We start from the raw sequence: 24278 nt of genomic DNA on the forward strand, positions 1-24278 counted from the left end.
CTGGAAGGTGAACCTCCGCCCCAGTCTCAAGTCTTTTGCAGACTCCAAGAGGTTTTCTTCCAAGATTGCCCTGTATTTGGCTCCATCCATCTTCCCATCAACTCTGACCAGCTTCCCTGTCCCTGCTGAAGAGAAGCACCCCCAGAGCATGATGCTCCCACCACCATCTTTGACAGTGGGGATGGTGTGTTCAGAGTGATGTGCAGTTTTAGTTTTCCGCCACACATAGCGTTTTGCATTTTGGCCAAAAAGGTCCATTTTGGTCTCATCTGACCAGAGCACCTTCTTCCACATGTTGGCTTTCTTCTTGCTACTCTTCCATAAAGGCCAACTTTGTGCAGTGCACGACTAATAGTTGTCCTATGGACAGATTCCCCCACCTGAGCTGTAGATCTCTGCAGCTCGTCCAGAGTCACCATGGGTCTCTTGGCTGCATTTCTGATCAGCGCTCTCTTTGTTCGGCCTGTGAGTTTAGGTGGACGGCCTTGTCTTGGTAGGTTCACAGTTGTGCCATACTCCTTCCATTTCTGAATGATCGCTTGAACAGTGCTCTGTGGGATGTTCAAGGCTTGGGAAATCTTTTTGTAGCCTAAGCCTGCTTTAAATTTCTCAATAACTTTATCCCTGACCTGTCTGGTGTCTAAATCCAATCGAGAATCTGTGGCAAGATCTGAAAACTGCTGTTCACAAACGCTGTCCATCTAATCTGACTGAGCTGGAGCTGTTTTGCAAAGAAGAATGGGCAAGGATTTCAGTCTCTAGATGTGCAAAGTTGGTAGAGACATACCCTAAAAGACTGGCAGCTCTAATTGCAGCAAAAGGTGGTTCTACAAAGTATTGACTAAGGGGGCTGAATAATTACGCACACCCCACTTTGCAGTTATTTGTAAAAAATGTTTGGAAACATGTATGATTTTCGTTCCACTTCTCACGCGTACACCACTTTGTATTGATGGAATTCCAATAAAATTGCTTCATGTTTGTGGCTGTAATGTGACAAAATGTAGAAAAGTTCAAGAGGGCTGAATATTTTTGCAAGCCACTGTATAGTGCTTTTCTACGCTTTCTGAGCACTCAAAGCGCTTTACACCATTCACACAAGCACTTTTCTTCTAAGCTCTTTCTATATAACACCTATACTCGTTCATACTCTAATCGATGCATCAAAGAACAACTTGGTGTTAGTATCTTGCCCAAGGATATTTGGCATGCAGACAAATTGAACCATCAACCTTCCGATTAGCAGGTGATCTGTGCTACCTCCTGAGCTAGAGCCACCCCAGTGGAGTTAGTGCCCCTTGAATCAGTGATTCAGGCTGGTGGTGTAATGGTGTTGGGGATAATTCCTTGGCAAACTCTGAGCTCCTCAGTACCAACTGACCAAAGTCTAAACACCACAGACTACCTGAGTATTGTTGCTGACCATGTCCATCCCCCTTTATGACTGCAGTGTACCATCTTATGATGCCTGCTTCCAGTAGGATAGCGCACCATGTCACAAAGCTCAAATCATCTCAAACTGGTTTCTTGAACACAAAAATGAGTTCACTGAACTTAGATTGTAAAAAAAAAAAAAAAAAGAGCACCATTTGGGATCTCCAAATCGTCTTCAACTGTGTGATGCTATCGTGTCAATATGGACCAAAATCTTTGGGGAATGATCCAGAACTCTTGAATCTGTGCCACAAAGAACTGAGGCAGTTCTGAAGTCTACAATGGGGCTCTAACCCAGTACTAGAAGCAAGGTCAGTGAGTGTGTACAGTCTGCATTTAACATTTTTGGATTGACTGAGGTGTTTGTGTTCTGCTTCTCAAATTTACCAAATCAGCAGAAATTTCTCTACCGTGTCACAGAGTTTAACCACATTTTGAAAGACTTAGGTAAAAATACAGAAAAACCCAGCTTTTCATCAAACATTTTTTAAATTAGTTCAACATTATTTTTTTTACAAAGTTGGTAAACTGTCTTCTGCCTTTGCAGAAGAATGGGAAAATGTGATAAAACACTAAATGAGTTTTTCTTAAAATGTCACAATTCCCCAAAACGTTACGATCATTAGGCTGACTGATGAGGGCGTCAGTTAAAAGAGGTTGACGCATCCACCATATTTCAGGGCTTTGAAACGTAAAGCCGTCACAAGTGATAACTTATCTGGTATTTGCAGTCGTAAAGGCTGTTTATGACAGGCTCTCCCGCTCTCTGGGAAACCTGACCAACCTTTTGTGGTGTATTCAAGCTGACCTTTACATCCACATAAAGGTCACCGTATCACAGAGCTTTGGAGGAAAATAGCTGTAGGATGTGCTGATGACCAAAAAGGTGATACCAAAGAGAAAGATTTGTTTAAATAGTGCATATCTAGTATGTTTGCTTGGGGGGTGAAAGACTAATTTATTTTTATAGGTCACTATCACTTATAGGGATCCACTGGGCTTTATATACTACCAGCTTTATCAGTTTCCCTTTTAGCACGAGTTCAATAACTGGTTGTGGTGAATGTGTGGCAGTACCCAAAAACTATCTCAAACATTACACAGCAAAAGAAAAACTTTCCAAAACTACTACAGCATACCACAAAACAGTAATGTGATGAGTGCAGAATGAAAAAAAAGGTAATATGCTACTGTTTTCTCCACCATAAATATGAAAGCTATATTCAGGCTTGTGGCCACAAAAACCTAGGATGGAGTATGAAAAATATAAAACATGGACAGAATTTAAACTATGCCACAATGGAAGGACACATAATCATCAACATGAAAAGCTTCATATTAGCAGCTGATCAGAAATATTTAAAAAGGCCCCTTTAGATACACTATTAGAAATCTCATCTTTAAGGTAAAGGCCATGCATGCACAGACATTACTTGAACTCCCAGTGAACTCTTTCAGATGCAATCTAAAATGGCACAACAAAAGAGGCAGGACATGAATGGTTTTTGCAGTACAAAAATAAAATCAACCTAATTGTTCCTCAGGTCACAATCTCCTGTCAGGCGAGTAAAATATAGAACCCACCCAAACTTAAACCAAACATGAGTCATGAAGAGACACCATCTCTGCCAATCACCAGTGGTCGACCCCAGAAATGTGATATTATGGACACGTCATCCACCGACTGCTCATGAGCAAACATTTCCTGTCTTATCAACCCGCCCTTTAGTAATCTCCCATAGGGGAGACAAAGCGGATGGAACAAATACTTTGAAATGGCTCAAACTGTTCAAATACACAGAAAACATGACACAGGTCAGACGCTGTAGTGTCAGTAATCTTTCAGACCAATCGAAATATGTAAACTGCAGACAGCTTCAACTCAACGCAATTACAAGGCGTTTACAGCAAGGTGCAAACCAGCTCGTTGCACTAAACGATGAGAAGGGCAGATTACATTTCACCAGAAAACATCTAAAAGATCCTGCACATGCCTGAAGAAAATCTTTTTGAGAGACAAAGCCAAGGTTTACTTGTACCAGAATGATAGACAGAGAAAAGTATAGAGAAGGAGAGAAACTGCTCGTGATCCAGAGTTAATGTATGGGCATGTAAGGCTGCCAGTGAAACCAGGCCACGAGTGTTTATTGATGATGTGACTGCTGACAGAAGGATGAACTGTGAAGTGTACACGGCTCTACTCTCTGCTCAGATTCAGCCAAAATAATCTGCACATGACCCAAAGCATAATGCGAAAGCAACCCAAGAACTTCTCAAAGAAAACAAATGGGATATTCTTCAACGGCCAAAGGTAGAGACGCACAAACATGCACGAAGTGAAGGTGTTCTCATTAAAAGCCTGGCAAAGCATCTCAACAATCCTTACATTTAAAATGATGTCCAATTACATTTGAGCCACAGCTAATGGAGTACTTTTGTTATAAATAAAATAAAAGCTGAGAGTCTGCACTTCAGTTACATATTGTCTGTTTGACTTTAAATACAATGTGGTGGTGTACAGAGGCCAATTGTGTAGCTGTCCAAATACCTAAGGACCTAACCGTATGCTGAGATTTGATGGAGTCTGGACCTTTAGGAAGGGGGTACGATAATAGATATCCCAAAAGCTCCACACACTTGTCCATGTCTTTACTTATGAAGACACATGGAGAAGCAAGTATGACAGTGAATCCGTATCCCTAACAAGGTTTACACGAATTATTTCCAATATATCTGTAAGTAATCTTATCAGCAGGCCAAACATTCTTCATCTGGTCTACAAGACCATTGCAATAACCAAGAAACAATCTTTCACTGCTGCAGTCAAAATAAGAGGAAAAGAACATGTGCACACTTCTGTAATAACTCTGTGCTCCCTAACTGGTAGCAGTAGTAGAGTCCGACCAGAGCTAAGTGGGAACAAGAAGAGTTTTTATCTCTTTAATGAACATGTCAGTCATGTGTGGACACGGCTAGAGCACGGACTGTCCTCAGAGCTGCTTAGATAAACTGTAGACAGACGTGCAGCTGGCCGCATTGCAGAGGAGAGCTCTAGTAGCAGAAAGTTACAGAGAAAACGAAATGAAAAACTATTTTTCTGCTCTCTGATTCTGAGCCTGATTCATCATGTGATGTCTGCACTGTAAGAACCCAGAGAGCCTTCAAATCCTGTCTGTCCTGCCTTTGCTGCTTAATGTCAGACTTGTCTCACTGCAGATTCCTGTGTGGGTTCAAGCAGCAGTTTATAGCCAGCAAAAAACCCCAAAACTGAGTATGTTCGTTCTTGATACAATTGAGACCTGGAGACTTTGTGTCACATTGATTAGAAGTGAATCTACCATCTGTTGTCAAGAGATGTCAAAAGAATAGATGAAGTCTCCCTAAGTGTATGCAAACTAGATGACAGAAGTATCGCAGCTACACCAGGATAATATCACAGCAGTATCACACAGCTTCCTTTGCCTCTCCTGATGGATTTGGGACATTCGCATTAGGAATCAGAGCACCATCCTTCAGAATGAGATATGAAATTATGTCATTATGTAATTGACAGAAACATTTTAATATTTAAGCCTTTAATTGTGGGCTGCAAGCAAGCTGCTCCTTATCATCAAGCTGCTCCTTATCATCAAGCTGCTCCTTATCATCAAGCTAAGAGGGCAGTTAGGTAGAGAGTCAGAGCCAAGTTTACAGCAATTACCTCTCGTTTTGTCTCAAACTCAGTCTCGGGGGCGCATTTTACGAGTGGAACTGAACTAAAGAAATTACCGTGGGGCGAGGGAGCTGATCGGAGTCTGAAAACAGCTATGTCTAAAGGTAATGAAGCTGTGAGCTGAGAGCAAGAGATGACAAACTGGCACCTCTCCAGCAGGACCAGATCCGCTTCATAACTGCACTCCCCTCGTTTTACAGACCTAACATCAAGAGTTCTCTTCTTTGTCCGCACAAGTGCAATTATCCACAAGTCGCAGCACGCAAGCATACCTTTTAGTTAGCAGGTGACGATGCAGAGGACCAAACACTCTACTCAGTTGTAAACCTTGCACATTGCTGTCACAGCATTCATTACACGGGAGACTAAAGCATAAACAATAGCGTGATTAAGTAATTAGTTAGATTCTTGCATATGCAGAGAGCAGTGTTGTCAAAGTATTCAGAAATTAAGAATTTAATTTTGTCTTTTGATATTTGTGGCTGAAATTACTTCAGAATGACTTTTTCTGTTTTCATCAAACATGAGGACCGGGGGCTAGAACCATCCCACCAAATGGACCAATTCAGCCCCCGAGAGTGCGGTGGAAAGTGTGGAAATTGCAGTGAAGTCATTAATATCTGACATGAGGTGATGTCAGTGTTTCTGTGAAGAAAATAGTCGGTCTCAGAAAATCAGTTTCAACAAGTTGTTTGAATCATAAAAAGTGAAATACCTCTGTTGTTCAACGTTACCTGTCAAGGTTTTTTGCTTTTGCAGATTCAGTGGAATATGCAGTGCACATGTGGTAATCAATATTGCTAAATATTACTACAATTATTATTAGTGAGAATCTCAGATGTTCATCACAACTTTATAAATTGATTGCTTACTGTTTTTACAATATACCTGCAGTTCTAGAAAGTCAGGTTATTGTGCAGCTTTGTTTATACATTACCCATAAACAAGAGTGAGTTTAACACCCCTGGTCTGTGTTTTTCATCTTTAATATAATGCTCGTTTCTGCTTATCAAGGTCTCTTACCCCTTCCTGAAAGACAAAACTCATTTGGGAGGGGGTAAGAGACAACCTTTGCATACAGGAAGTTCTGAGGGACACGGTCAAATGCCAAATCTTAAGTCCACAAAACACACGTAGACTCATTGGGCAAACTTCCGTGCATATTAGGTAACCTCAAGACAATTAAAAAGCTCGTCCAGTGTTCCACGACCAGAATCAAAACCACATTGCCCCTATTGAATCATAACTTTGATTTTAAAAAAAAATGGACTCTCTTCCCCAGCAGCTTGGCATATAAGATGGAACCAACACCCTAGTCTCCCAATCCAGTGGCTCTGTCCCCAACTTCCACATGATACTGCACAAGTGTGTTAACCAAAACAGCCTTACACAACCCAGCTTTTTAACACAACAATGATGAGCAAGTCAACCCACCACCCCCAAATTCTGCTCCTGCTACATAAGGTAGGGCTGCACGATTTTGCATAAAATGAGAATCACGATTTTTTTGCTTAGAATTGAGATCACGATTCTCTCACAATTTTCTTTTCCAGTATAAATATTTATTGCGCTTATTAACTGCACATCAACTTCGTAACAGTTGAGACTGAACATAAAAACAATAAATAAACATAAAAACAACAAATGTCTCACATTTTATCGTTGCCGCAAAATGTTGTACTGCTTGTAATTACGTCTCCACCGTTGCTCGACACTGCGTGTATAGAGCAGGTAGTGCAACAATAGAAAAATAGTTGCGGGACGGCACTGTGTAGCGTTTGTCTAGGGTGTTGATCATTTTCCTAAATCCCTCGTTTTGCACAGTGTTGATGGGAGCCATATCTTTGGTCAGGTGATAAGTGATGGCCTCCGTAATTTCTTTGTGCCTGCGGGAGTTTGACGGGTATAGGGAAGCGCAGTATAAGGTTCCCGTTATTGATGTTTGGGTGGTTGACCAGGACAGATTTTTTCCAGTCACTTTCTCGTCATCCCTGATGTGCTCTCCGTTGTTTTTTCCCTGCCAATTTTAGCAGCCAGCTTCTGTATCACGTGGTATAAGGCTCCGCCCTTGTCATTTGTTGAGCAGGAAGAGTGAGCGCTTGTTTTCATGCAGATTATGTCCCGGATCAAAATGCGGTACAATCGTCGTCTTTTTTTCTTTTTTTTTTTAAATCGTTGTCATTTGGAAATGAGATCGCACATAAGTATGAATTGAGATCGCGATTTTCTAACGATTAATAGTGCAGCCCTAACATAAGAGATATCAGTGGGACTTAAAATATCCTCAGTTGCAGTCAGGCGGTACTGCATCCTGACTGTGCACAGTATACAGTCAGGATTACACAGTGTGATATTCCTGTTTCCAAGAATTGCCTTAAGGACGACCGAAAGTCTTGCTTACCGAACTCCTCCAACATCCACATTTTGACTTCAGCTATTGCTGTGGTTGCAATCCACTTGGCCTGTTGGCCTGACTTGTCGGCTGCCTGTGAAATCAAGCTCAATAGGACTACTTCTTCAACTTGACAGCTGCCCTCTGGTGTCCAATATCTGGTTTGGGGTTACCACCACAACAGGCACCGACCACCTCGTGGCTGCTGTTCCATGTAGCTGCTTTGGCAATGGAGGTGCCATGGGGAGTCTGGTCCACTCAGTCTCCCTCAGAATGCTGTCAAAGCTCTGCTGGAGGTGGGAATTGAAGATGTTGTAGATCAGGGCCTCTGATAGGTGAGCACCCTCTCACCACCTGGTTTTGATTAGTTGAAAGCTTTGCTCCACTCTTTACCTTAATGTCCAACACATAAGGTCTGATGATATGATTATAAAATCAATTATCAAGTTCTGACTTAGGATGTCCTGTTGCCAAGTGCACTAATGGAGAAAAAGTGATTATCATGAAAGCAAAACAAATACAAAAACACTATTATTTTGTGAGGCTGTTCCTTCCAACGGTCACACATTTGTTTACCATGTGAGCATTGAAATTCCCCAGCAGGACATTAGAGTCCCAAGCACGTAAGGCTTTCAGATTGTCCCTACAAATTCACTTGAAGCTGTGTCACAAAAGTCTATCAGGTGATATTCTGACATAAACTAAGAACTCTCACAAGGCAACCAGCCACTAAAACAAATTAAGAAAAAGCAGATGACTCAGCAGATGAAGAAAAGTAAGCACAATCTTTCCAGTATGTGAAACTCCGTCACTGCAATTTTATTCCTGCTCTTGATTGTAGTTTGGAAGGATGTAGTTCTCCTGCTAGGTCTGCATCAACATCAACAAATATACATATTATAGATTTACAAATTCAGATTTCCAGTTCTCTCATTCCAGTTTAAACTTGTACATCTCAGTTGTCTCACGCTTAAATAGGCTGCCAATGCAAAAGATGCTGCAAGCCACTCTGGCTAAGTCATTTGCACTTGTCCACCAGTAAAAGTCACACATAATAAGAAATTAAATCACAAAAGGCAATGATCATAACAAACAAAGACAGACTTGAGTGCCAGCGTACACGGGTAAACTCCAGGAGAAGAACAGGTGCTTCAAAGAGGAAGAAGTTCTCATGTGGATTTCTTTGATTTGACTCTGCTCTGTTCATCTCCCAGATTACCGCTGGCTTTCAGGGAAATAAAACGCATCACAAAGAGAGTGATGTTTCTTTAAACGGGGAATGAAAGGTGACGTGGACGCAAGCCAAGCTGTGTCCTTATCATCCGGAGGGGCTTACCGCACAGGTGACACACGATTTGCAAGGAGGGCTTAACTTGTCATGATTTCAGCGAGGTGGCGGGAGGGAAGAGCCTCATTAGCATTTACGGAAAGGCCCAGAGCTGCATACATAAACAATGCTGAACAAGGCAAATGCCACTTTTAAAAGAAATACTGGAGATGTGGGAAAAAAATGTTTTCTTTGGATAAATAATCAGATTGTTGAATCCAGCTCACATTTTACTGTTTGGCTATATCATGAAAAGTCTCTGCTTTGCGATTGTGGGGATGGAGTTTTGCTGGCACAGTATGAGAGTTGGGTTATTTTAGGAAACAGTCACGCTTTCACAGTCTCAAAACATGGCTGCTTTAACTGCTCATTGCTGGAAAAAAACATCTAATGGACAAAGGAAAGTAGTTTCTAAATCACTAATTCAAGGTTAAGATTACATTTTTATTTTTCTGTGGACAAAATATTAAACGTTCCACTTCATCCAATTTCTACTGTAAAGCCTAGTTTAGTATTTAAGAAATGTAACCACTGACATACTGAATTTAAAATATGCAAGAGACTTTTACTCTTTAATCTGAATCTTGGTCATTTACACTCATGTGGACAAGAAAGTTTTCACAGGAATCTCTGAAAAACCAAGAACACCCCACGAATCACTTGGTTGCAGAACCAAGTTTGGCAGCAATAAGTTTAAGTAATCGTTTTCAGCATGTATACATCAACTTCTCACATTCTTGTGGATGAATTTTACGCATCTCTTCTTTACAATGTTGCTTCAGTTCATTGATGTTTACGGGCTTTCATTTATGCACAGCTCTCTTAAGGTAATACCCAACATTATTTCAGTTTCAGTTGAAGTCTGGACTTTGGCTGAAATTGGGTCATGCAATAGGACAATGATCCAAAGCACAGCGACAAATCTGCTAAAAAAGAAAAGCATCAGGATGTTGCAGTGGTCCAGTCAAAGTTTATCTGTTGGACAGATGTCCTCACATTGGACTTCAGAACACTTTGGTACTCAGAGGGGTTCATGGTCGACTCAGCCAGTGCAAGATATCCAGCACCTGTGGCTGCAAAACAAACCCAAGTCTTCATCCCATTCACCGCCGTGCTTTACAGCTGGTATGAAGTGTTACGTTTTCTCCAAATTTGGTGCTGCAGATTACAACCAAACATCTTCACTTTGGTCTCATCTCTCTGAAGAAGTCTTGTGTTCAGATGCCACTTTAAAACATAGCCCATACTGATATATTCTTTCTCTTCACAAGCCATGCTTGTTATTGTTTTTCTAATTTTACTGTCATGATCTTTAACATTTAACATGATAACTGAGGCCTGTACAGTCTGAGTAAAGCTCTTGGGTTTTTGGTAGTTTCTCTGAGCATAGTTTGAACTTGGTCTGAATTTGCTGGCACTTCCACTCCTGAGAAGATTGTGGCATCGTGTTAACGAACAGTTAAATGCTCCAGACCAGCAAAATGCCAAAACCTTTGCTTTCATTGAGGTGCTCACACTTGCTGATGATCAATTAAGCAAGTATATTTGATTAGAATAACCTTGCTGCGACTTCTTAACTATCATGGAAGCATTAAGCTCAAGTTTTTCACAAGAAAAGAGTCCTGCATTTTTTTTTTTTCATGACTGCAACTAAGAGATAAAAATTGTGATTTTGCTTATTTGCAGGTAAAAATACATTTGGTTGTAGATTTAAATGTGAAAAAATCTGATTAAAAAGCTGTTCAGTGATTATTTTAATAGCTTGCAATAACTAAAGAGGAAGCAGGTCCACCAGGATATCCTCTGAAGATTTCTGTGAACTATAATAAAATAAAATAAAATAAATAAACTTTTATATTTATTTTGCGTCAACAGCAATGTTGTTTTGCCCACAACCCACTTATTCAATAAACAGACAGAATGTTATTAGGCTTCAAGTGATGTCATAAATAACTCACAGGATTATGTTTCCTTCATTTTGCTTTTTTAAGAAAACCATTTGACTCAACATAAAAAATTAAAAATTAAAAATCTTTCATAAGACATTTGGAAAGAAAATTAGGTTTATATAAAAGGAGTCTTTATTTAGTCCTCACAGTACAGTTTGTACATCTGTTTGCTTGGAAATACTTCAGTAATTCGCCAGTGAGGGAAGACAGTCGTCCACAGTCAGACGGCATCGTGGATTTTAGGAAATTCAATTTGGAAATCTTTAAATTAAACCCAAACAGAATCAACCTTTGATAAATTAAATATCATTGATCAAATATGCTTTTAAAAAGAAGAAAATCAGAGCCCAGCTTAAGTCATGTTGCCGTTTCTGTGTGTCGACCGTCTCCTGTTCGGTTTCCTCTCATTAAGACTTTGACCACATTGCAGATGGTCGCTCCTGAGCTGAGCCTGTGTGTGTCTGTGTGAGTCCTGTGTGTGCGCACTCGCTTTAAAGTGAAACTCATCAGTATTCCTCTCACTCTGGGGGAATTAGCTGCCAGAACACCGCTTTTTCTGCCAACTTTGATCCCAGCCCTCCTTTCAGGACCAGTAAGGTGGACAACAAACCACACTCGTTATAGCTCGTTAATGGACCGACGCAGGGCTCAGAGCCTCAGGCAGAGTGCAGTGAGGATCACATGCACGAGGGAGTATAGGACTCCAACACGTAGCTCAACCTTACCCCCTTCTCTCCAAGCTCTCTTAGTGCTTTAATCAAATCCTGCCTGCCAGAGAATAACTAACAAATTAGCTCAACCCTCGGCTGTAAAACTGTTCAAATCTTCTTTTACATTTGTATCATAACAAGGCGACCAGGAGACGCTTGAGTACAAGAGGGTGCTTGAGATAATGATAGTGGTGAATAATGGCTCCTGCCACATGTGTTTTTTTTAAGCACAGTCATTGACTTTGAAATGCCACAGAACATCTATCATCATTATTTAAAGATCTTAATTTTCATTTAACAGGACATGAACGGATGACATTAAGCTTTAATGAATTTCAGTAAAGTCATTGAATATGAACTTACTTCAGGTCTTCAGAAGCCCTCGCCTGGATCAGGGGAGTCTCCACTGAATGTCCGAACACGGCTCCTTCCGAGCCTGCGGATAAAACAAATCCCAGATCGTGTTCAGTGCAGCTTTATATTATGTTCCACAAAATGCTTTTTTTGGTAACGATTTAAACATAGAAACTAAATCTATTTTTCAGTGACTGGCATGTTTCAATTACATTATATCACCATTTAAAAGAGAAGAAAAAACAAGTGAACAGACTGCAGGCAATGGGCACTTATTGTCCACATAAACCTCCTGCTGCAGTCTTTCAATCATTAAAATCCTTAGAACAGCTAAGCCCAGCACTGGCTGTGTGATTAGCTCTGCTGCCTTTTTACTTGCCAAGCAAATGTGTAAAACCAGAAGACCATTGGAGGCAACTTGTTCACGCTTTCATGTTGTTTAAACCAAATTCTGACCCTAACATCAAAATGTGGCAGGAAAAAGACTCACACAACCAGGTGACCAATATCCAATTTTGGTCAGCCTGTGTCAACTGTAGCCTCAGTTTCCTGTTTGGAGCTGAGAGTGTCACCCAGTGTGGTCTTCTGCTGTTGTATATTTGCATTCAGAGATGCTCTTCTGCATACCTTGGTTGTAACGAGTGATTATTGGAGTTACTGTTGCCTTCCAATTAGCGTGAAGCAGTCTGACCTCTGGCATCAACAAAGCACCCAGAGAACAGCTGCTCATGGGATATTTTCTGTTTTTTGGACCAGTCTTTGCAAACTCTAGAGATGTTTTAGAGGGAAAATCCTAGTAGACCAATCACACCACGTTCAAAGTCATCTGACTGCATGCCCAAATGCATTGCTGCCATGGCTGATTAGATAACTGACAAACAAGCAGCCAAACGGGTGTACCTAGGGCTGTGCGATATGACCAAAAGCTCATATCCCGATATAAGAATTCTATGGTCCCGATAACGATATAAATCACACAAATGTAACATTTTCTGTAAATTCTGTGAATCTCGGGCAGCTCGACTTGCGGGAAGTGTTTCCAGCTGCGCGTCATGTAGCTGGACTCGAGTGTTTTAACCGATGCATGAAACTATACATTTTTAGACATAAGTTGTAAAGGCTGCCGTTTTCTTTGTGAGTATTTATTACACGGCGTGCTGCGGGGAAAAGCCTGTTCTAACGTTTGAGTCTAAGGTTTATTTTTTAGCACCTGGCGGCTCTTTTTTTACTTCTCATCCGTAAATATTCTGCTCTTTCACGTGATTCAGTTTATTTTGAAAAAAAAATCTCAACAGGATCTTGAGCTTTATTGTGAAAGGTTTACGTGGTACATAAACAAGCGGACACGCGATGCTGTTACCGTCGTTGTTGCTAACGACAACGCATAAAAACAGGCGCTTGTCCGTCCGTAGTGTGGTTATATTACATATAAGAGAAAGAGAGAACTTTAGGACATTAATATAGCCACTACAGTGACCATCAAAACGGTGAAAAAATATTGCCGTAAACAGTTTATTTTGCGACACCACGAAACAAACGATAGCGTAAAATGAAACGATAGACGTTTTTATATCGTCATCCGATATATATCGTTATATCAAACAGCCCTAGGTGTACCAAATGAAATCACCAGATAGTGTATATTACTTGTGTTGACATATTGTGGATTAAAGTCTTAAGTCTTACTTATGCCGTACTTATTAATGTGCTGGACTTCTAATATACTCCGGGAAAACCTACAGTACAAAAACTTAAGATTCAAATCTGCCCTTTTAGTTTTAGACAATACACCATTGATCACAGTTTATTTAAGATATCCAAAGACAATTGAGTGAGACTCCAGCACCGTTTTACCTGTGACTGTGAACTTTTCTGCTGCCATGATGACCTCCTCCTCGTCGGCAGTGAACAGAAGTGTGCCCCCGTCTCTGCTTCGCACCTCCAGCCTCTGACACTGGGCTTCCACAGCCTCAGGACCTGCAAGAGAGACGTACATACTCAAGTTTCCATTGAAAACCTTCAGTAAACGTTGCTGAGTGCACTCAATTTAACGGCAAAGAAACAATTCAGCCTATTTGTATTCATTTACCTCTACTGCATTTTCCAGTATTTTATGAATGTTTCTAGATCTAACTATACATTTTAGTTACGATTAGAAAAATTTCCACTTCAAACGTTTTATTAGTCTGCAGTGGTAACAACTTTCACTTTTTGAAAATAGCGCTGTCAAATAAAGGTTGACTTATGCAACTCTGGTCTTTTAAATCTGCTCCGGGAAGCTACAGTATGTTTGTGCATGTAAGACTATTAGCAATCTGAAATACTTTGTGGAGTGCTTGCTTTGCAAATGAAAGGCTCCTAACAAAGCTGGATCAGCCATGCTTCTCTGATGAATGAAGACAAATCAGTAATCTGTTCCGCTGGTGAGGAATATTAATTCCTGTTCTCCAGACTTTGGTGTTTTTCCAGATGTGCATGCACAAAATTCGTCTCCTTTTCTTGCTCTCTTCTCCTCTCTCTGCCATTAATCCATGCCCTCCGACGGCTGGGGAATTTAATTATTCTCGCCGAGTTTCATCTCATTTCAGACAAAACGCAGTACCCACAAAAGCAGGCGTAATTTTCAGAGGAAGGTCAAGCGTGACCAAAACGTGTCATATCAACAGTCTTGTCAAATCACCATCAACTCTCTACTTATGCTGGCTAAGATCAATAGCTATTAATGTTAATAAGCAGGTCATTTGCTTTCTAGTGGTGATTAATCATGTAAATGACTTTGGTAATTTAGTCTGACTGATGGCTGAACCTGATGATAAAGAGATGAAACTATTGCTCTTTCAATAAGAGCATCAAAGGTTAGTGTCTGGAAAAAAAACTACTCGAATAAGATGTAGAAGCATTAAAGAGAACTTTAAGATAAATTGTTTTGCTAATCTTAAACGAAGTCATCAACAAATGGTATTGATCTGGTAATTTATACAGCTATAGCCAGATTAATCCAAGACCAGTTTTTTCAATAATAAGTTGTACAAAGAGAGAGGAATACAATGCTGTGCAATAGTCTGGAAGTGCGTCTTATTTCTTCATATTTTACTAGGAAAACATTCATAAGCCAAAAACAGAGATTCTACAATTCTAACAAGCTTGAAAGTCAGTAAAAAATGTGATTCTTCAACACAGCCTGAACTGTTAGGCAGCTTTCTTGTCATTTAAATAGTCTTCAGGAACAGTTTTCCAGGCTTCTTAGAGGACATTCAAAGCTCTTCTTTGGATGTTGGCTGCTTTTTGTTCTGTTCTCTGTCGAGTTGATCCCAAACTGCTTCAATAACGTGAAGCTCTAGATTCTGGGGAGGCCAATCCATGATGGACAGCATACCACTGTGTGTTTACGTCTATCCAGGTATTCTTTTACTGCATTGGCAGTGTGTTTTGGATCATGGTCATGCTGAAAAATGAATTGAGTTGCCAATCAGAAGCTTTCCAGATTGTATTACATGTTGGATCAAAATCTAATCGCGTGTTTCTTTTCCAGTTCTTTTGTAATTTGGCAGAACTCAGCCTTTTCTCCTTGTTTTGCTTCCTTAAGAATGGCTTCTTTGGCACTTGTTTAGGTTACTGGTTGAGCAAGCGCCCATATGCCTTGTGGATGAAATGGAGCAGCAAAGGTTCGAGTCGAACCTGTGGCCTAATCTCTCAGGTCTGTGTCAGGAGTTTTTTCCTTTTGTTAAGAACATAACTTTCAGATACTGTTCTTCTACTAAAGATAGTTTTTGAAGGTAGGGTTTCCAAACAAAATTTTATGCTTGTCAAAATGTGTTCTCATAATCATAACTTTCATACATACACATGATGAAAAGCCTTTTTGCGACAGCCTGCTGGTGATAAAGTGCTTGAATATACAATTTTAAATTGGAAAACAGAAAATAAGTGAAAAAGCAGCCAATCTCCAAGGAAAATCTTTTAAAAACCTTTAAAAAGCCTGGTCAACTTTTGCACAAGTTAAAGTTTAAAATGGCAAGAAAGTCAAAAATGGCAAACAGCAACATATAATGAAATGAGCGATGGCTCGAGACCTTTGCACAGCACTGTAAAAACTGAAACTACTTTTAGGCTACATTGCAGACAGTCATTCCACAGCAGGTGTTTCCTTGCAGGTGAGGCAAGCAGCAATTTATAGTTTCAGGATGGAAATGGCACCAGCAGTAGTAGTGTAGAGGTAAACAAAGAAGGAAGTGGAAACTCACCCACTGTGAGCTGACCAGTTAGCAGGCCTTGTTCGTTTCTGGCATTCAGCGTTACGTTCTTGTCTGACCGCAAGACCAACAAGCTGTCCTAGGGGGAAGCATGGAGGGGGGAGGACGAGACACAGTGGGAGAGAGACGGAGAAGAGAGGAAAAAGAAATGCTGCATTAAAAAGCTTCAATCTCATAAACAGCTTTGGAAACTGTTAAACTTATTCTTTCAATGTTAAAGAACCACAGAGGAAGGAAGAAATTAAATATGTAAGATCACTGAACAGGAATTATTTAAATCCCCACACTCAGCAGCCATCAGAGACTGCCTTGTCTTGTTGAAATCAGAATTAATGTAATTATGCTGGTTTGAAGTAGATTGTAGTCTACAGTAAAAAGGTTTCCCAAGTGGATCTTTCCTGGATAATAACCACCGAATTACACAACATTAAGGCTAAAATGGAACAAATTAAAACCGAATTATTGAAAGATGAGTAATGAAGTGAAGAAAGAGATAGAGGAGGAGGAAGGGGTTTGCGGGGCAGCCGAGGACGTGTGTGTGATGAGCGTGGGTGCATCCTTTTCACTGCTGCAGACATTTCGGCTGTGGACCTGTCCTGTTTTCTGGCAGCTTTGCATTTTGCAAGTTTATAGCTTGTTGACATTTGAATGATGGCACATGTGCATTTTGAAAAGGCTTTGAAATGCACCCATTCTACCTCAGACGTCTACATTACCCTGTAACATCATCTTATGAATACATTTAGGAGACTTCTACCTGGACTTCAGATTTTAAATACCTGACCGCTACAATCACACACTTGCTATCACACACAGTATATATGGTTGAACATCAACATACTCAGGGAGGGTTATGTGGGTCTGCGAAAATGTGAAGCACATATCAATGTTTCTTGTGTGTTGTATCTGTCTGTCAAATGTCCTAAAGTAGCTAGAGATCTTTCTCTTGGTACTTGACCAAAATATTTTATAAACCTATAAGAGCAACATAAATAAGTATTCTGTAAAAACAGATGTTGCTGGAAGCTCAGTGACATAATGACAACTTGTGCTCTAGGGCTGCAAACCCAGACAGTATGTCAAGACTGCCTTAATTGATTTTTGGACATCTTCAGGCAGTATAAGAAGCTGTAGCAACACTGACCTAGCGCCACCGTACAACTCTTATGGTGAAAAGTTAGCAGTAAGCAGTTACTCTTTTACACATGCCACAGAGCGAAATTACCCTTCACTTGGAATTGTTTTCAGAGCTCTGTGTGTCGTTTCTTTTTTAAACAGGCTGTTCTTATATTAAAAATGATCCCCTGTACACATGTAGTTCAGCACAGTTTCATAACGCAATTCAATCTATCCAACAAGACCATTCAGTGTAAATTAGTGGCAGAGGATTGGTTGGGCGATACTTCTATGCGAGTTAGTCACCAGGAGGAGGTAAAGAGAGATGAATAACTGGTGCATCTCAACAATGTTTTAGCCACAGTGCTGAAAAGCTTTTCTGTAAAAGTGGATCTATTCTGTTTGCATGGGAGCTGAGATATATGTGCAAGTAATCCATGCGACTTTGCTGAACAGTCAATTTCAGGCGCTTTCTTCTATTTCTATGTCGATAAAAAGGGGTATCCTTAATACGATCATATGATGTGTTAAGACCAGACTAAAGCTACAACATACAGTACAACAAAACGTGAGCTTTGCAGGGTCCATTTCAAGCATGTAATTTTAGCTTTTTTTTTTTGCCAGGTGCTTGTTATTCACAGGTATGGGTAAACCACAAGGCATAAACATGCAAACATAATGACAGTTGATTTCGGAAATCCTTTTTTACCATATGGGTGTTTACTTAAGTCTTGAATACCAATTTTTTATTACACACTGTAAGGAGAAAAAACCTCTGGAAGCAAAGAATCACAGACTCAGAATTAATACATGTACATGGGCGAATGCTTGACTAGTCCTGTCAATTACAAGGACGAGCAGGCAAAGCGCACCAGGCATTCACTCAGAGTTTATTATATACTGCCCATTCACGTAACACTCATGGGTGGAGTACAAGTTAGGAAAAAACAACTTCTTATCTGCTGCTTGCATACGAGGCTGCACAGGATGCAAGCTTGCAAGACGAAGAGGAACAAGTTGATTAACGATCTTGTAGTGGGTTAAAACAATACATGTGGGTGTTTGTCTAAACTTGAGCAGACACTTTGTTTTTGCTGACACGCTATGTACAGGCATTACTGTGCAATTTAAATAAGCTAAAACATAAAGGTAATAAGGTAAAATCTTTTCACACACACTAAATGGAGGTGGATAGTGTCTGGCTGACGAGTGTAGGAGTTCGCTTATGTTTCAGATAATGGAAAGCTGGCATTGTCCCGTAATCACACAGGGATTTAAATATATTATACTCTCTATAAACTATTATATTTAGCTTTGATTTATTCTTTTTGTTTTTTACATTTTAATGTAATTAAGCATTGCAGGATGCCAACTGCGCAAACAGACCAAACAGCATGGGCACTCATTGCCAGTGTCTGTTGCCATCAGTGTGTTTTATTTTAGTGGCCTAAATATATGAGAATTTACCTCCGTACATGTTAGGGGTACACTAGTACCTGTAGAAGGTTTTTTATGTTTAGTCAGGTAAGCCAGCTGCTACTTTCTTTAAAACATCAACTGGTGCTGATGGAGAATTTTACTATTACTTTACTGCAGCACTCTGGTCGTTCTGCAGTGTGTTAGTCAACCACAGGCTCACTCTGACCCAGGGAAAACGTCATGTCACTAGCTTTACAATTGTACTAAAACAAGTGACATTTACAAGCATTTAATCACAGTCTAGTATTTGAGCAAATAATTCTGCCGTTCCCTTAATCTTAATAATTATCTCAACTTTGCAGAGGTCATTTGGTTCATTTTCATTCCCCGCTCGCTCTTTTCCGATGTTAATGTGCGTCATCAAGTTTCACCACGAGGCAGCGGCATCATGGAGAAATTTGACTTCTTGATTTGAAGTATCCCTTTAAAGAGTTTATAGGTGTTTAACAGTATCCTGAGGGGGCACGGCTGAGACGCTCGTGCTCTCCTTAAAACCTCCCCGGGATCACATAAAAGGCTTTTAAAGTCACTGTGTCTGCAGAGGAAGGTCAAGCGCAGATCAGAGTGAATGCACGTAAACGGAGCCTGTTGTTGTAGGTGTACCGGGCCCCATCAGACTGAAAAATTACCATGACTGGTATAAGGCAGAGGATGCCTCCCCGCATATGATGAATAAGTTCAGAGCGGAAAGCGAGAGCACGTCACCCTCCTCCTAAGAAATTGTTTCAAAACAAAGCAACTCTGTGCTGTCTGACGCTGTTGACTTTCAGCGAGTGAGTATAAAATGAAATCTGTTTAAAGCACAGATAAAGAGCACTGTTCAGAGTTTAACTGTAAGCCTAACCATCTATTTGCATAGAGACATTTAAATTTTAATTATACCGAATGGTGTGCTGGAGGCTCATTTACATACTGAGCGGCACAACTAAATGTAATTTTTTTAAAATGCCAGGCGTGAAAAGGCAATGCTTATTATTCCTTAATTTCCTCATTTAAATATGAAATCTTGCAGCAGGCTGTTTAAAAACATGTCTGCAGTCATATTCAATATTAAAAGTTGCCTGTATTTTAGTGCAATGCAAATCAAAGCGGTTCTAGCTTTCCGAGGCGACGCTGCAGTTTGCGGTTTAAGCTGCTCGAGATTAACAGGTGGATGGCTTTAAGCCGTCTTTTGCCGACTTGAATTCAGAAATAGTGCTTACAATCAGCTCTCTCGTGCTTATCAAATGCAAGTAGGTGAGGCTTAGTGAAGGAGAAGTTTCACTCCAATAAAGATACACCTGCATCTGCGGCTATTTATAGATCAGTCAGGCTCCCCGGAGACGATAACGAGAGCCAACAGTCTGAACAGCAGAGATGTGATTAACTGTATCTGGGCACTGCGATGCACTCGTACCACGGTGTTCAGTTTTCAAATTCCAACCAAGTTTTCATTTGATTTACATTTTTATCAGCGACAGTGTGCCATCTGTATCTAGTGGTTAAAAAGTTACAAGATCATTTATAAAAACCCCAGAAATGTTGTGTTATTATAAAATCCATGTCTGCTCCATGATTTGCCAAGATTACCTTTAAATAAAGACTGACTGCTCCCACATCTAGAGCCTCCCAGCTGTCAGATTTGATCTCCATACTGTCGTTTCTAATGGGGGTAAAATTCTACAGTTGCAAGCAGCTGTGGCTGGAGAGGGTTAAAGAATTCAGCTACAATTACTTTACTATATTTGTAGTTTGTGTACATCCCAGGCCTCCTGCCTTGTGTTATGTCCAGTCCAGCAGCTGATTTCTTTCTTTCTGTAAATGTTTGAGCTGGCAGAAGAAAAAAAAGTTCTTATCATAAATAAAAACACTTGCCTCTTAATTGCCAGTAATTGAAAGTTCTTGGATTTACATCATTAAATTACAAAAAAACAGCAAAAAGACTAATTAAAGTGGACTGGCCACTTTGCTAAAATATATCACTGCTGTTCACTGAATCTAATTTGACCACAGTTTGTCCTTAAAGGCAGCAGAGATTATTAGCCTAATGCATGTGCAAAACAGGAGCAATTCCAAAAGATAAATTGCTAAACTCAAGACTCGTCTCCTTTGTGCATTCATTTTCTGTTTGCAGAGAAATCTGCTGAGACTTTAAGATATGCAATCCCACGGTGAGATGAAACATCGTGCCTAAAATCTTTCATTTAACTTGACGTTAACTAACTTTAACTTTGCCCCAACCAAAATATTCAAATATTCAGATAACCATATATATTCAATTCATGCAGTCCCAGTGTCATTTAAAAGTAGTCTGATCTACCCTGTGAGAAGTTTCCTCTCGATGAAAGCGGGAGGGGTAAGAAGTGCCCGCTCACACGTCTGCTTTCACAAACACTTGAAATTATAAATGCAGTGTTCCTCTGGCAGGTAAAACTCCAAGTGTGACAAGGATTTCAAAAAGCCTGAAATTGCTGTTGCACTGTTGCACTCAGACGGGTAAAAATGTCGAGTTCCAAACTGATTTGTCATGCCTGAAATTATAACAGTATTGTGGCTTTCACAGGTGTAATTTAAGCTATTGTCTCGCAATCATATGCTTGAATTTTGTTGTAATCCAAACATCTGATATTAAGGTCATCTCGCTGTATTGTTTTCACAGTCCTCATACGAGCCTGTGTTTGGTGGAACAGCTCAAGTTTGCATGTAATGTGCTATCTGCAGAAGCTGACAGGTGAAGGCAGAGAGGCGGGGAAGGGGGGAGGGCTGAGATAGGTGGACAGACTTGCAGGCAGTGAGGAAACCTTTGGGGCAGGAAAAAAATAATATAGAAAATCTTCCTTCCATCCATCTGCCTGTCAGTTTTGACAGACAACTCAGCACAGGTACGTATGAAAACTGCAGCAAAAGAGGCTAACATTATCACACATATTAAAACAAGCTGAGGCTCTAACGTTTTACACTTCATTTATGTCCTTACTATTTCAACTCTTCCACTCAACATTATGGTAACACTTAGAATGAATATAGATAATAGACCCTCATTTGATGGCGTGTGTGTTATTGAGCATTTTCTACAATATGGGCAAAGCATTTTTTATTAAAAGGAACAAAATTATCAAAATCTACTCTAACCAGAACCTGAAAGACCCACAGTGAGCTCCCCGAGGCTGCTCCACCCGTGGTGCTGCAACTGGTTGTGTCATCATGGCAGCCTTTGTGATTACAGTCATTGAGTCTTTCAATCTGGAAGAATTTCGGCCACTCCTCTTTGCAGAATTTTTTTAAGTTAGGCCAAACTGGATTTTCCAACATTAATGGCCCATTTAAGGTCCAGCCAAAGCACCTCAATTGGATTTGATTCTGGACTTTGACTAGTAAAAGCTTAAACTTGCTTTTATGAGGCATTCAAAAGTGAACCTGGTGTGTTTTGGATCATTGTCCTGCTGCATAACCCAAGTGTGTTTGAGCATCAGGGCACAAACTGATGGCCGGACACATCCTCCTTCAGGATTTTCTGGTAGAGAGAAAAATTTATCATTGAATCAGTTACAGCAAGACCTGAAAAAGCAAAGCAAACCATCACACTACCACCACCACTATATCTGAATGTTGGTGTTCTTTTTATTTATTGCTGTGTTAGTTTTATGCAGATGTAAAAGAACAAAAAGTTCAACTTTTGTCTCGTCAGTCGGCAGAATATTTTCCAAAAGTCTCTGAGATCATCAAGACAGGCTTTGGCAAATGTGAGACGAGCCGTTGAGTTCCCTTTGGTCAGCAGTGGTTTTCTCCTTGTTCTCTCCCGTGGATGCCCAGTCTCTTTCTTTGGTTCAATCATGAACTCTGACCTTAAGTAAGACAAGTGAGGCCTGCAGCTCTTTGTATGTTGTTCTGGGTTCTTTTGTGACCTCCACAGTGAGTCGTCGGTACTCTTAGAGTAATTTTAGTTCAGCAATATTTTCTCCATTTGTGAATAATGGCTCTCGCTGGCATCCCAAAGCCCTAGAAGTGGCTTTGTAACACTTTCCAGACTGATAGATGCCAAAGACTTCTTTAGATTGCATTTTTGGCTTCTTTTTTAAAACCTTCTTCACTTTGTCAGACAGGTTCTGTTTAAGCAATTTCTTGATTCAGCAGGTCTGGTATGCGTGGCTCGTTATACTGAACTCAGCTTTCCAAAAAATGCAGTTTATCACAGTTAATTCATGACTTAACAAAGGGGGAGGGAGCAATTACTTTTTCACACAGGGCCAAATAGATTTGAATTATTTTTTCTCTTAATTAATCAACATTTAGCAACTGCATCTGCGGCTATTTACTCAGGTTACCATAAAACAAAATGTGAGAATTATCCAAAAAACATAAAAGCAAAAAATCAGGAAGGAGCAAATAAATTTTCATGGCTATAAGGTTACACAGACACGGCTGGAAAAACTTACTAATAATATCAAAACTGAAAGCAGCAATAATAAATTTTCTGACCACTTGGTAAAGTGCAACAAGCTGTGAACGCAGACATATGATCATCTCATGATGTTAGTATGGGTAACCCATTAGCACTAACACACTGCTCACACATACAGCAGCAGATGCCGACCATCATTAGCATTCCTTTGAACTGATGCTTTTAGGCGCTTTCCTTTTAACTCTGTTCGGTCATATATCGGGCTCTTTATCTGCAAAATGTTCAGCAGCAGACCGGCGACTCTGCCTGCTGTTTGGTGCCTAACAAGTTGTGAACAGTGATTTTATCAGAGGTTTCTACTCAAACAGCCATATGCTGCTGCTGAGGTTGACAGAGTGACTCAAAACGCTAAAGTTGTGGGTACAAAAAAACTAAAAAGACACACACACACACACACACACAAAATAAAACGGTAGAGCCGAAGAAAACGGAAGAGCCTTTTTCTGTAGGTTCATCAAAACAAGAACTCTGATATACATATGGTTATTTGGGGAAATGATGCATGATTTTAAGCTCTAGTAATAATATGAAAAAGTTTACAAAAGTCACACAGAAATCCAAACATTCAGTGATTCTGTACACTGCGTGAGACAAAACTTGTTACATGTAACCAATAAATACTGTTAAATAACAATTTATACTACAAGAAAAATGAAATAAAATGTGTTAAAAATCAAATTTAAACTCTTACTAATATATTTATTATAACATTGCTTAAATCTTTAGCTTTTGTTTTGTGGGTAACTACCCTGATTTATTAATGTGGCCTATTTATCACCAGCGTCACACAGAGACTGTAAACTGCATTAACCTACCATTAAATAAACACTAGGTTGGCGCAGCCCGCTCTCCAGCGCACTCGCGCAAAAGAGATTTTAAATCTCAAGAGCTCCACTTCATGGTTAAATAAAGATTTAAACAAAACCGACAAGACTTTGGTTTTATGATTAACAGTGGCTTCTTTCTTCCTTCCTTTCTTATTTCCCTCCTGTCTGCCTCACTCCCCTGGGTGACAGGTAGGTGGATGCAATTAAATGTGCAGGAATAAACTGAACTTCAACTCAACTCATTTGAATTCAATTGAATTTGAAAATAGGGCCGAACAGCAACA

The 24278-nt window shown here is 40.1% G+C and overlaps 1 protein-coding gene across 3 annotated transcripts in view; it reads right to left on the reverse strand.

Moving 5' to 3' along the window:
• LOC102787026 (zeta-sarcoglycan-like) overlaps positions 1-24278 on the reverse strand; it is a 59451-nt gene that overhangs the window by 11914 nt on the left and 23259 nt on the right. For all 3 annotated transcript variants that reach the window (XM_035914547.2, XM_006806270.3, XM_035914546.2), the window contains exons 4-6: positions 16123-16210; positions 13733-13855; positions 11888-11960 (exon numbers count right to left, since the gene is read on the reverse strand). In XM_035914547.2, coding sequence (XP_035770440.2) covers positions 11888-11960; positions 13733-13855; positions 16123-16210 — 284 coding nt within the window. The remainder of the gene's footprint in view (positions 1-11887; positions 11961-13732; positions 13856-16122; positions 16211-24278) is intronic.

The sequence above is a fragment of the Neolamprologus brichardi genome, chromosome 3 (assembly GCF_056152115.1).
Source record: "Neolamprologus brichardi isolate AB-2024 chromosome 3, ASM5615211v1, whole genome shotgun sequence".
NCBI lineage: Eukaryota > Metazoa > Chordata > Actinopteri > Cichliformes > Cichlidae > Neolamprologus > Neolamprologus brichardi.